Here is a 13,916-nt window from a genome sequence, read left to right on the forward strand (position 1 = left end):
CAGAACCACTACGGTGGGATTGACTATAAAATCAGTGTGTCGGAAGTGAGTGAAAGTAAAATCTCTTGCACAGCTCTCAGGAACAAGTGGACTCCAAATAGCAGGTAATTTTATTTTTATACTATTGGTAGATTAAAATTGTATTTTATCATTAAGTATATTTTTGGTGTACATTGTGAATGGTTTTTCATTTTTTTTCCATTAGGTTAAGGATTGTTATAACTCAGTACCTTTTATAAATAATAATAGAAGTATATTCTTTTAATGTACTATCAAAAATACATGTTTTTTAATTTAAATATCAACTTAAAATGTTTTTATACACTCTCAGCCCGACGTAAATGTCTAATATTCTTAAGAATATTGTCAATAAATCAAGAATTTTCAATACTTTACAGTTTAACGATTTTAATAAAATTATTAGACGCATATGTATTATAAACTATACTTTAAATTGCAATAAAATGACTATTTAAGATATTATGATTGATTATCTATACATAAGCCATCAAGTAATATTAATTTTGTATACAAACATTCGAAAAAAAATTAAACTTTTTATAGAAAATAATTTACTGTAACGTAATAAAACACTAAATTACAAACTATCGGTTTGAATCAAAATATAATTAAAAAAATTAAAAAGTTGATTTTTAATATTCGTAAAGATTCCTATTAAAAATAATAATTGTAGTAAAAATTATGTTAAACAATAAAAATAATATTCATACATATTCAACACTTCTGTTTATTGATATATTTTGTTAGTTATAATTCCCTAATGTTCAGAAATATAATAAAAAAGCATATTTGCAAATAAATAAAATAAAATGCTATGTCTTAAATTATATGTATTTTAACTTGATTACATCTCAGAAGTATTAATCTTAGACAAATTTATTAAAAACACATTTTAAGAAATAAGCTAAAAAACATCGTGTTTAAAAATATAGAAAATTAACTATATGATAATGAATTATAAATTATTTTATAAGGACCGGTTTATAGAAAAATATGTGGATACCTATAATAGTTTAATAATTAAACATCATATTAACGCACTAAGAATGTTTTTTTAATATTTAATCGAGTATTTAATGAAAATAAAAAAAACTTAAGTTAGGTACATCTGTAACTACATTTTTTATGGTTATGTTTTTGAAAGTTCAGTGATTTACATTATAGAATATACTATAATATTATTTATGTAACTTAAACACACGATTTTTGTCCGTAATCAAAATTAAACTGGGAAGTCAAAATGGATTATTCAAAAAGGATATGTGATGTAATATGTATTACACAATATTTGTTCGGACCAGACCAGTTTTATACCTCGTCGGACCGTAGGAGAGAATCGGAAAAGGAAAGTGAATGACCGGTTCCCCCGTTTGTTTCCGATGGGCGAAAGTAGCAGGCAATGAAAATTCCATTACTCGTAGTTCACTTATGTAATTGACATACGTAACATAGTTATTCACTGATGTTTATATTATTATGTACTGGTGCATAAAGTGCATAATATGATATTAAGGTCGTAAAGTATTTTACCGGTTTTTTCTTACATATATGCTTTTTTCATGGTCAAACTTTATATGCGTGAACTCGTCGATAGTTGAATAGTTTAATAATACGTATTTAACACCATTATTAGACTTGAAAATAATGTACTTTCATAACATATTCAAAAAATTATTAATAAGAAAATTATAATAACTATTCTTTAACAAGTTCTTAATACACGTCTGACATTTAATTTTCTTCATATTATCCTTATAGTAATATTAGTGTATACAGTTCATGATTTTAAGCTTGTAAAATATTTGAAAACACAAAAAAATAAAATAAGTGAAAATTATATGGGATGATGTAAACTATTTTGGATAGTAATAAGAAAAACTTTAATGTGTTACGGATCAGATATATATAATTGGTCAATTTACTTTAACATTTTAACTTATTTAAAATCATAAAAATTAATAAAATAATAATAAATTTAAAACGATAGATAATATTCAAAAAACGAAAGAAAAATATTTTCAAAAGTATTCAGAATATGGTTTAGAAAAATATTATGAATTATTGATTTAATAATTTATAAGTTTTACCACTACACATACATTTTTTGCAGGATGTGGATACTCGCAATAGTATTGTTCAGCGTTGTAGTAGCGCTCTTGTCGTACATGGACATGAGAAAACCAAAAAACTATCCACCAGGTATTTTTTTTATGATTTTACATGATAAATATACACGATAATTTTTGATTGTTTTTCTAGAAAATTACCTCCTATGTTTAATTTAGGTCCAAAGTGGTTACCGATTTTGGGAAGTGCTTTAACCGTTAGTTCGCTTCGGAAACAAACCGGATACTTGTACCGTGCTACTATTTGTCTGGCGGAATCGTACGGTCCAATTGTTGGTTTGAAAGTAGGAAAAGACAGACAAGTAGTGTGTTGTGGTTACAACGCGATCAAAGAAATGTTGACCAAAGAAGAGTTTGATGGTCGACCACAAGGACCGTTCTATGAGACGAGAACATGGGGCACACGGAGGGGTATAAACTGCATTTATTTGGTGTTAATTCAAAACGATTTGATTGGAACGTCTTATTCGTTATTTCACAGGTCTTTTGCTGACAGATGAAGAATTCTGGGTGGAACAAAGACGGTTCGTGTTGCGCCATTTAAGAGAATTCGGTTTTGGTAAAAGAACAATGGCCGAACTTGTACAAGAAGAAGCAGTCCAGTTGGTGGAAGATTTCAAGGAAAAAATCAAGAAGTCTAAAGACGGCAAAGGAGAAATAATGGAGATGAGAGACGCTTTCAGCGTAGGTGTGTTGAACACGCTGTGGTCAATGATGGCAAGCAAGAGATACAACTCGGAAGATAAAGAATTAAAGGATTTACAAGCATTGTTAACCGAACTGTTCGCCAACATCGACATGGTAGGTGCTCTGTTTAGTCAATTTCCGTTTTTACGGTACATCGCTCCCGAAGCGTCTGGGTACAAAACGTTCGTAAACATACATCAACAAGTGTGGAAGTTCCTCAGAGCCGAACTTGACAGTCATAAAGATACGTTTATTTTAAACCAACCCAGAGATCTGATGGACGTGTATTTACAAATGCTGCATTCTGATGATAAAAAAGAAAGTTATTCGGGTAAATATTGCACGTTTACTCTGTAAAATATTAATTACTGTATCATAATATATCACTGAACCGTCGCGTTGTGTTGATGATTCTCGTAGAGTCCCAGCTTTTAGCGATCTGTATGGACATGTTTATGGCTGGATCCGAGACTACGAGTAAATCGTTGGGATTCGGTTTTCTGTACCTTCTTCTGAATCCAGAAGTCCAGAAGAAGGCTCAAGAAGAAATCGATAGAGTTGTAGGTCGAGATAGACTGCCCACGTTAAATGACAGGCCCAAGTACGCGTACCGTCATCTCCGTATACTAGTGATGGGAAAAATCCGGATTCGCTGAAGTTTGAAAATCCGGATTTTTGAAGTTCGAAATCCGAAATCTGGATTTTACTGTATACCCGAATTTCGAATTCTAAAATCCGGATTTTGCATTGAATCCGGATTTCGAATTTGAAAACATTGAATTAGTATTTTTTCAAGAACTATTTATAGTAAATACAAAATAATAAAACATCCTCAAAATTAAATGATATTTTGACTTAAACTAATTAAGAATCTCATATACAAGTTTTTGTGTAGTATTAAATATATAAGTCGGATATCATAAAATAAATTGTAGTTATTAGTTGTATCTCCAAAAATAATGGTACGTAAGATTTGAAATGTTTACCAATTATGAAGATATCTTATTTAAATCATCATCATCTTGTCTGAGAATTGAAATAACGACTAATAAGTGGTGTAATGAAAGTTATATGATTGGAATACAGAAATTTTCAATAATAAACCCAAATCTTCTATTTTGAATTCGATAATCCTAGTTTTGGATTTCATAATCCGAAATCCGAAATTTGGCAGATTTTCGAAGAATCTGGATTTCATTCCCATCACTACCGTATACTTATGCATATCCATGCATAATTACAATGGACACGCTTGACTACTCTGTTTCCAATTTTGTTACAGCATGCCCTATTTAGAAGCCCTCGTATTGGAGTCGGTCAGAGTTTTCATGGGAAGAACTTTTAGCATACCGCACAGGGCACTCAAAGATACAACATTGCAGGGTTATCATATTCCTAAAGTATGGTAGACGTGTTTTTAAAAACGTGCGGAATAATGTATGTAAAATTATATTATTTGTTAGGACACAATGGTGATCGCAAATTTCGCCGCTTTGCTCAACGACGACGATGTTTGGGATCACCCAGACAGATTTTGTCCAGATAGATTCATCGGCTGTGACGGCAAACTAATTGTTCCGGACGAATACTTGCCATTCGGATACGGTAATTAGTATAAAATAATCAGTCATGCGTTTCGAACGCAAAGAAAAATTACCTTTTCGATTATTAAAATGTAACCGCAAAATAATTATTTACATAATGTACAAATATTTATGTGTTCATATTATAGGAAAACATCGTTGCATGGGACAAACTCTCGCTAGGTCAAACATATTTTTGTTTTCCGCCTGCCTGTTACAAAACTTTGATTTCTCAGTACCCGCTGGACAAGCACCGCCCAGCACTCTAGGCGTTGACGGAGTGACGCCTTCGCCCGGAGAGTTCAGCGCTTACGTCAGTCTGCGTTCGTGATAGTGCTTTTAAGTATTTAAGATATTCAAATTCTCATCTACTTATTTTGATATTTGATTCCAAGTATGATTTAAATACTTTACTTACCTTTTTCATAGTTTTACTGTGAAGTACTTTTATAGTAATATATTTATAATGTTCACACCGTCTTGTGTAGTTAAATGTTAACGTTTGCTATTATGTACGCGTTTGAACGACTGAATGATTGTACAAAATTTTTATGTGCATTTTATAGACAAATTCGATCAAATATATTTTGTGCAAATGATATCCTTGTAATTCATGTTTATTTTTTCTACAAATAAAATGTATATTGCATTGTATAATATTGAGTTCATGTCATTTATACATAGATTAATATGATTTTTTTTAAAAATCATGTGCTTGGACGACATAATCCAAGATGGGAGAATGTTTATTCACCTATTCCTCGACTTAGCTCAATAAATTAACATATACTTACCGAGAGGGACAGAGGCTAAGAAACATGGTTTATATTTTAGGGCGTATGTATGAGATATAAAGTAATTGTAATTTATAATTAATAATAAAATATATAAATTAATAATACAACACAAACTGTGTGAATATAATTCCAATGTCTCCCGTTTAACTCATACAATTGGGGTTTGAAATACAACGAAATATTAATCTCAACTAAAACGTTAAATGTGTTTGATAGTTATTAGTAATCAATTATTAAATTAAATATTAGTTTAACTAAGCACTAAATATGCAAGCACTTATGCACTAAAAATTGGCTTCTATATTTTTAAAAGCGATTTATTTATAAAATATATAAATCATTTAAATATTGTGTAGCATTTAATCGTTTTTTTATATCATACTTTAACATCACACTACTTTACGTTATGTCGTAAACACATCAGTACCAAATTCCGATAAATAACTTTTTAACTCACTGTTAAAAGACTGTTCATCTTTTCAAATTTTTGAAATAAGAACGTTGACAGAAAAGTATTGATGAGATGATAAATTATTTGAAATATAAATCTATAAGTATAAAATTGAAGAAATATGCCCTTAAAACAAAAAATCTCGAAATATGCGTTTATATTATAAAATAAAATTTCAAGACTAGCTTTGTGAAAGCATGAAACATATTTGTTTCGTGTTTTGCTATATTTTTGATTGTGCAAAACAAATATGCAAATGCTACAAGTCCTCTCCCCTAGCAATAATTAACAGTACTACACGGTGATAATTTATCACTGATATAAATAAAATACTAATATTTATAATCAATGCTATTATTAATAATACAAATTATTCACAAAACATGATTTCTTAATTTAATTGAGGTTATTAATGGACCAAGTTTGTTTTTCCATATTAAGCAGGGCCGTTCAAAGGTTTTTCGGGGCCTGGGACAAATTCATTTGGGGGCCCTCCAGCGACCTTAATAATAAGATATGATTAACAAAATACTCAATGAGAATTAAAAAATTCTTGCAAACATATTTTTTCAAACCTTAACCAATCAAGCTTATTTAAATGCATGTGCTACATTACACACTTAATTTTCAATAAATTCTAAACAACGCATCACCATATATTATACTAAAAAGTACAATTTATTCCTAAATAATTATGTTTATTCAAGGAAAATATGAACTTGGATGTTTATTGGATTAAATAAATAGATAAGGTAAATTAAGAAAATTAAAAAAAAAAATTATTTTCTTGTTTTTTTTTTCAGCAAAGCTGTCTATAACATCATCATAATCTAAAGTCTTTGTTAACTTGTGTTCAATGGAGAGAAGTATTAAATGATTTAAGTGGTTCTCTTCTGTAGTTGAATGTAAATAACTTTTTATTAATTTCAGTTTACTGAAAGATCTTTCTCCTGTTGACACAAACGTGGGAATGGTAGAAAGTATTCAAAGACAAATACATATTTGAGATAGTGTATTTTGAAGTCCTTTCTTATATATTTGATTAAGAATAGAAATTGATGCAATTTCGCTATCAGTAAAAATAATTGTTGATACTTTGTGTATTTTACAATAAATGCGTAGTTCCTCTTTTAATACACTAGCACACACATCATTAGATTATAAACTTGAAATTATTTCAGCATGAGCTTACAAAAATTCATCACATGGTTCTTCTGGTGGGCTGATAATTGAAGAAAATGTGTTTGATATTTTCTTCATACTTGCATGAATACCATAAATATCAGATAAAAGCCTATTTAATGCTGTTACAAACACTTCAACTTTAAATTGTCTTGGCTGGGCAATGTATACTGTATAGTAAACACATGAAAAAATGTGTCAATTATTTTGTAATGGTATTACAATATAATGTCACTAATAGAATTGTATATTATTATGTGGATGACACAAAGAAAATAATTTTTGTCTCAATAACAGTGGTAGCCGGTCGATGACAGCTCGTCATTATTAATTATTATACATCAAAACTTTAAGGGGGCCCCATAAAAAAAAATATTCCGGGGGCATGGGGCACAATGTACCCGTTGCCCCCCTCCTGAACGGCCCTGATATTAAGCATAATAGGTATAGGTTAGGAACTTATAGGTATAAGTTTATTTAGTTATTAAATAATTTAACTTATAAAATGTTCAAGTAGAAAAAAAAACACACAAACTAATAATAATATTAGAAGTATTCCTTACTCGAAATACTTTAAGCACATAGGAATTAATAAGAAAAACATATTATGAAATATAACTTTTGATGATACACACCTAACTCGCTTGAATTATTTGCAAAGCCACCACGGTAATCAATGTAAACCTAATCTTATTTCTAAAAAAGTTAGGTCTGATTCTAATCATATATAGGAAGAATTGGATAAAAATAACTTTGATTAGTTAAAACAAATATTTAAAATTAATTATATATTGATTTGGTAAACCTTAAAACTGGAATTCAACTAAATACTAAAATTTCAATTTTAAGATAAAATAAATATTTAAATATAACCATAAAATTTACTGAAATTCTTTGATTGATATCTAGTATCTTACCAATTACCAACATCAATAACATTTTATGATGGACCTTCAAGGCCCGGAATAAGCCAAAAAAAAAAAACATTTTATTAAAAAAATATTTAGTACTTAGTAAAAACAATACATACTTTACATACTTTTAGTTGAATCAAATACCAAATTGTGATCAAATTTAATTATTTTAATATTATTAACTAACTACATTTCCTACATATGCACAACAAAAATTAGGAGATAATCGAGTGAAACTTTTATCTTGGAACTGAGTAAGGTTGTTCTTCTCCTGATTCATGATACTTGATGTAGCTATCTTTATGACTAAAATCTTTGTTGTCTTCTTGCCAACCCCTTTCAGGAGCACTTTTATAATCAAAACGTTCTTTGGTTGGACCATAAAGTTGATCAATTTCATCCAAATCATCCCTAGATCAATAAAATAAGTTTGATTTTATGTAATTAAATCATATATAATAATATTGTTAACTAAAAACAGTTTTGAAATGTGTCAAAATATTTATACAATTAAAAACATTTGCAACTTATTTTGATAAGTTAGGTATAGTTTACTTATATAAAATTATAATATGTTAAACCTATTATTAATATATAATTACATTATAAGTAGGGCTAGGATTTCGATGCACTTTGCATTTTTTTCTGAAGCTTTCTGTACAATTCTTTTTTTGTTACAAATATGTTATAGGTATTTTTAAATTAAAATAAGAAATTTAATTTGCGTTTTTTGCATTATATGATAATTTTTAATATTAAGGTAATTTTTCTCATTTTTTAGAGCATTTTAGAGGTTTTTAAGTCATTATTGGTGTTTTAGAATTTAAAATTATAGATTATAGATTTTTTTCTACCGAAGGTTTAATTTTAATATGTAAGGTATGCAATGTAAAAGTTGCTGTAAAAAATTGTTTTACCATACAACAACATATATCAAGAGACAAACATATTAATGGAGTACAATGAATAGAACAAATTGAAGAACGAGAAAAAAATATGTATATCTACAAAAACTTATCGAGGAACAACAGGAGGCTTGCTCTCGTGATTTATTGTAACAACAAAGAATAATTTTTTATTTATTAATATATAAAGTAAAATAAAATATTTATGTACATTTAATGTAATTTTTTTAAATTTTAAAGCCATTTTTCAATGCATTTTTTGAATTTTTTTAAAACCATTTTTGCATTATTTATGGTCATTTTTCGCTATTTTTAAGCACATTAAAATTTCAGCACTAATTATAAGTAATACATGCATTTTGTATTATAACTGTAAATGATTATGTCTGTAGCAATTTGACTAAATCATTTTTAAAGACATTATTAGAGTTTGATAACTCCATTTACATTTTATGCGAATTACATTTATGGAATCAAAATTAAATAACTTTTTAGATACTAATTAATAATCAGTGATAAGACAAACCTATAACGAACTGATCCGCAACGGAGACCAGCTACTTTCTTATTAGTAATAGGATCTGTTACATCGCCTAAAGGATAAACTACTTTGAGCACTTTATGAGTAATATACGTGGTAAGTTTTTCAGGTAGTTCTTGTATCAGGACCACATCACCTGTTTTACACTGCTGCTCTGGATCATGAGCATAATATACTTCATCTTTATTGAAATACTAAAAAGTCGAACAAAGATGTTTAAATCGATAGAAGTAATGGTAATTATAATATATTTTGAATAATAACCCACCATTAAAAGATTCTGGTCTAGTTCCAATTTTTTTACAATAATTTTTGATGCGTTCTGCTTCACCGATGGAACACATCGGCCCATAAGTATTAAAGATCTAGTGGCTGCAATTAAACTCATTGCTGTGAATTTTACGATCAATAATGAAATTTAAAGCTAATTTATAATTAAATACTATCCAATGGTATAATCGTGCATGTAAACCGTATAAAAATGTGTAAAATTATAATAAAATAATCCAAACTGAAAAGTGATAACACAAGTTAAAATAGATAAGAACGCCTTAAAACTATTTCCAATTTTTCTATTGAAATTTTATTATTAAAATTTTTACCTATACTGCTATACACTGTAATATGAACTAATATTGAACTGTAATATGTTTTTATATTCTTTAGTAAGAAATAATAATATTTATTTATTTTTTAAAGTAGAATGAAAAATCTTTCAACACCAATATTTAAATTACCAAAAAAAAAATAAAGTAAAAACTATTCCGATTCCAAATAAAGTATAAATAGTATGATTTTGGGTTCTAATAGATTGATTATTGTTCATAACTTGAGAAAGTTTTAATATTTTTTTAATATTGAAATTATTTTGATAATAATTTCCTTCAAATTGGTTGTATTTTCAACTGCAAGATGGCGGTAAAAATACATTATCTGTGAAGCTCTAATAAATACAAATGTATACAATATTCAGAAATGTACCAAAAAATGACTATTAAATAGGTATGTAGTAAAAAAATTGTTACTTTAAATTACTTTATATTATTTGATAAATACCTCAGTTATGGTTGTAAATGACTATAACCGTAGCAATATCCGTGGAAGATAATACCACTATTCGTTCCACAACCAAAAATGTTACCTATGAACAGGGCCGGATCTAGGGGGGGGGGGGGGCGAACCGAGGCACTTGTCCTGGAAGTTTTGATCGGGGGGCGCTAAATTACAAAATAAGTTGTGTATATATATATTAATAGTTTTTATTCATTTTATAGTAAAAGTATTATACAAATTACAATTTCTATTTCCATTTGACTTTATGGTTATAACAACAATGGGAAAAACTCAAAAACCTAATGGATATTATTTGTCTACCAAATATATTTTCTGTGATTCATTGTAGTATATTTTATTGCTAATAGGATATCTACAAACTATAAATTACGATAATCAGACAACACATGATGTTAAAACCCGATTAAAAAAACTGATAAATTAATTTTTCTTCGACATGTAACAATTATCAAATTCAATTATTTCAATCGAAAATCAAATTGCCAAAAATTTAGATTATGACGATATAATTAACGATTTTGCCTCCAGAAAAGCAAGAAAAATCAAAATTTAATGATAATTTGTTTGATTATTGTATAATTATTATTTTCATGTATTTTATAATAATTTGTATTTAAAGTTTTTTATTTAATACATATTTTTTCTAATCTAGCAAATAGATATATTTTTTCTTTTATTCTCTTCGATTTTTTTCTTTAGAGTTTAACTGGTACATAAGTATAACTGTGGGCATAACAAAGGGAGAGGGCACTAATTTTATACTTCGCCCCGGGTAAAAAATATACTAGATCCGGCACTGTCTATGATATAAGAATATAAACAAAATTTGATACCTGCGATCAAATTGATATATTATTAAATTTATTATCATATTATAATGATAGACTAGTAATTTATATTCCTAATTATTTATTCATTACATTTTTTAAATAAATCAATGTATTATATTCAAAAAGAATACGAGTCATAGGAGGGGCGAATGCCCCCCTTACCTCCTCAAATACGCCCTTGAATTTACTTAAATATAGAGCAGTGGAGGTCCTTGAAAGATTCCAGGAGGGAGGTGATCAAATATAATTCTTAAAAATAATATTCACAAAAAAAAAAAGTAGTTTGTTAAATTTAAAATTTTATTTCATGTAATATTATAAAATAAAATTAATTTTTCGGACTTATAATAAAATACTTAAAATAATGTAAAATCAAATATATTAATAGGTATATAATTGTTGTTGTAATATAATACAGGCCAAGGGTGGGCGATTCACCAATACTCCCAAAGGATTGAACTGGTATAGTTAACTTGTTATGGGCGGCTTGAACTTTTTTTTTCTTGACTCAAATTTAATATTTTTACACTGTCCACCCTAAAAAAATGTTCACCGCCCTTCAAAAAATGATTTCATAAGTTTTTAGTAGATAAGTAATGGGTATTAAATTGGTAAAAACATTAAATATATAATCCTGTATTTACCCCTTAACCAATTATACTTATATTATATGATCCACTCATTTACATTTCTGTGAATCACGTGATTCAAATATACCTTCTTCAAGCCACCTCTATTATTATTATAGTATGGTATTCAACAAGCATTCAATTCAATAACAAATTATTAACAAATAAATAAACTTTATTAGAATAGAACATAAAAATAAAATAAAATAATGAAGATATAATATAATTAGTGAAATTTTTTGGTCAAACTTTCGGTAACTATTGTATGATGGAATGATCATTTATAGGAGAATATCAAGTGATCCCAATTATACCAGAGTCGCATTCGAAACGCTGTGGATATCATTAATTGTTTCATTGAAATCTCGGATCGGGTAGTGCCCGCTGATATGTTCTATTTGCTTTGGTTTTCAAAAAGGTCCTTTGCTGTTAGGCAGACAGGCTTCTTTTACTTAAGTATCAAAGTGCAGTTCATAGATGTGTCTTAATGTATTGGGAGTTTATTATTATGTGTATATTTAGACTATTCTCATGCAGTTGCTGTCAAACGTCAATGTTTAAATATATAAATATACTTCCTTCGAGCCACCACTAGTATCTATTATTAAAAATAAATTGATTTATTACATTTTCAATACAAAATCTTTTAAAAAAAAAATAATAAATACTCAAGATCTATATTTATACTCTTAAGGCTTTAGACTTATAAATTTTAATTTTCACCGAAAAAATTAAAATGCAATTTTTTTTACTTTTCAACTCGTACAATTTGTGTTCAGCTTGTGATGTAAGATATCTATAGAATTTGTAGCTAATACTTATTATGAATGTTCAAGTAAAATCACCAATCTTCATCAGATACTCGAGTACTTACATTTTTTTTTAATTTAAATAGTAATAATATATTATTATGTTTAATTAATTAGTTACAGATATACTGATATCTAATAATAATAATTATAATAATAACAAATGTCTGAAGATTTTTTTTTTAATTTAAATTTAAAAAATAAACAATTATATTAATATCTATTTAATGAAAATGAACAACCGTACAGAAATTTTATTTTGAATAACACTGTGATTAAAAATTATATTTGTATAAATTGTAAAAATGTTTGAAAAAAAAAAGAATTGATTTAGTAGGTACCTATACAAAAACCTAATGTAAAAATTAGATTTAAAAAATAAGTTTAACAGAAATACACGCATGGCAAGATTCATCCTGACTACACTATCCAAATTTTTTTTTTTTAACTTGCAATGATATATTGTTGATTTCAAAAGTGTTCGAATAACACTACCAAGTTGGCGATCTAAACGTTATTATCTGTAACTATATTTACATACGTATAGTGTAATAGCTTACACAATGTTTGAATTATACTCCATAGCTCGAACTTCGGTCACTAGAGTGAATGGTGTTAAATATGTTTTATATACCACGTTACATATTATACATGATATATTATATCATATTAAATGTATGATAGTAAAACATATATTATGCAGATGGATAATCTTAATATACAATTAAAATCCTTGTCAATGATATATTGTCGGTTCACGGTTGTCTGCAGAAATATCAATATTAAATGCATTTTTATTAAAATTATACGTTCAATGACTAAAAAATGGAAAAATATAATAATTTCGATAACCTACTAGCAATTATTGGCATAAGCCATAACAATTATAATAATCGACAACGATTAGAGATTATAGTGATTATGAATTACTTTAAAAAGTCGCGATTTTGATGTGGACATTTTTCAAATTTTTTTATTGGTTTACTGAAAAGTGATATCAACGATTGACAATAATTTATTTATTACATTAATTACATTTATTATATAATTGATTGATATTGAAATCGATACACAGTAGTACAATAGCTGCATCGGTTCACGTTGAGGTGAGCTAGGCGAGACGAGTGGACGTCATCAGCGTGTGTGTGTGTGTGTGTGTGTGTCCGTTCCACGAAGTCCGACATATATATTAGTAATTCTTTTATTTTTTTCCATTTTTAAGGCTCAAGGGTCATACGCGTCAGGGGATCGACGTCGGACGGATGGCGGGTGGAGACGTTCACTATCCGTCTTCTTTTTTCCAGTTACATTCCGTAAGCGCCTCCTCCGATCAGGGACACGCCCCGTGAGCGCCGAAGTCACGCGCA

At 28.1% G+C, this 13,916-nt stretch overlaps 2 protein-coding genes across 2 annotated transcripts; one reads left to right on the plus strand and one right to left on the minus strand.

The window, feature by feature from the left end:
• LOC112692669 (probable cytochrome P450 303a1) lies at positions 1-5,027 on the plus strand. The gene is made up of 8 exons (XM_025567406.1): positions 1-104; positions 2,132-2,220; positions 2,307-2,558; positions 2,629-3,165; positions 3,255-3,435; positions 4,117-4,234; positions 4,298-4,439; positions 4,567-5,027. The coding sequence occupies exons 2-8, from the start codon at positions 2,133-2,135 to the stop codon at positions 4,746-4,748; spliced, it is 1,500 nt and encodes a 499-aa protein (XP_025423191.1). The 5' UTR covers positions 1-104; position 2,132; the 3' UTR covers positions 4,749-5,027.
• Positions 5,028-7,833: 2,806 nt separating this feature from the next.
• On the minus strand, positions 7,834-9,718 carry LOC112692670 (28S ribosomal protein S17, mitochondrial). The gene is made up of 3 exons (XM_025567407.1): positions 9,476-9,718; positions 9,193-9,401; positions 7,834-8,172 (listed from the first exon to the last, which is right to left on the minus strand). The coding sequence occupies exons 1-3, from the start codon at positions 9,593-9,595 to the stop codon at positions 8,001-8,003; spliced, it is 501 nt and encodes a 166-aa protein (XP_025423192.1). The 5' UTR covers positions 9,596-9,718; the 3' UTR covers positions 7,834-8,000.
• Positions 9,719-13,916: the final 4,198 nt, after the last annotated feature.

This window comes from Sipha flava, unplaced genomic scaffold (genome assembly GCF_003268045.1).
Source record: "Sipha flava isolate LNK unplaced genomic scaffold, YSA_version1 76_pilon_pilon, whole genome shotgun sequence".
Classification (NCBI taxonomy): domain Eukaryota; kingdom Metazoa; phylum Arthropoda; class Insecta; order Hemiptera; family Aphididae; genus Sipha; species Sipha flava.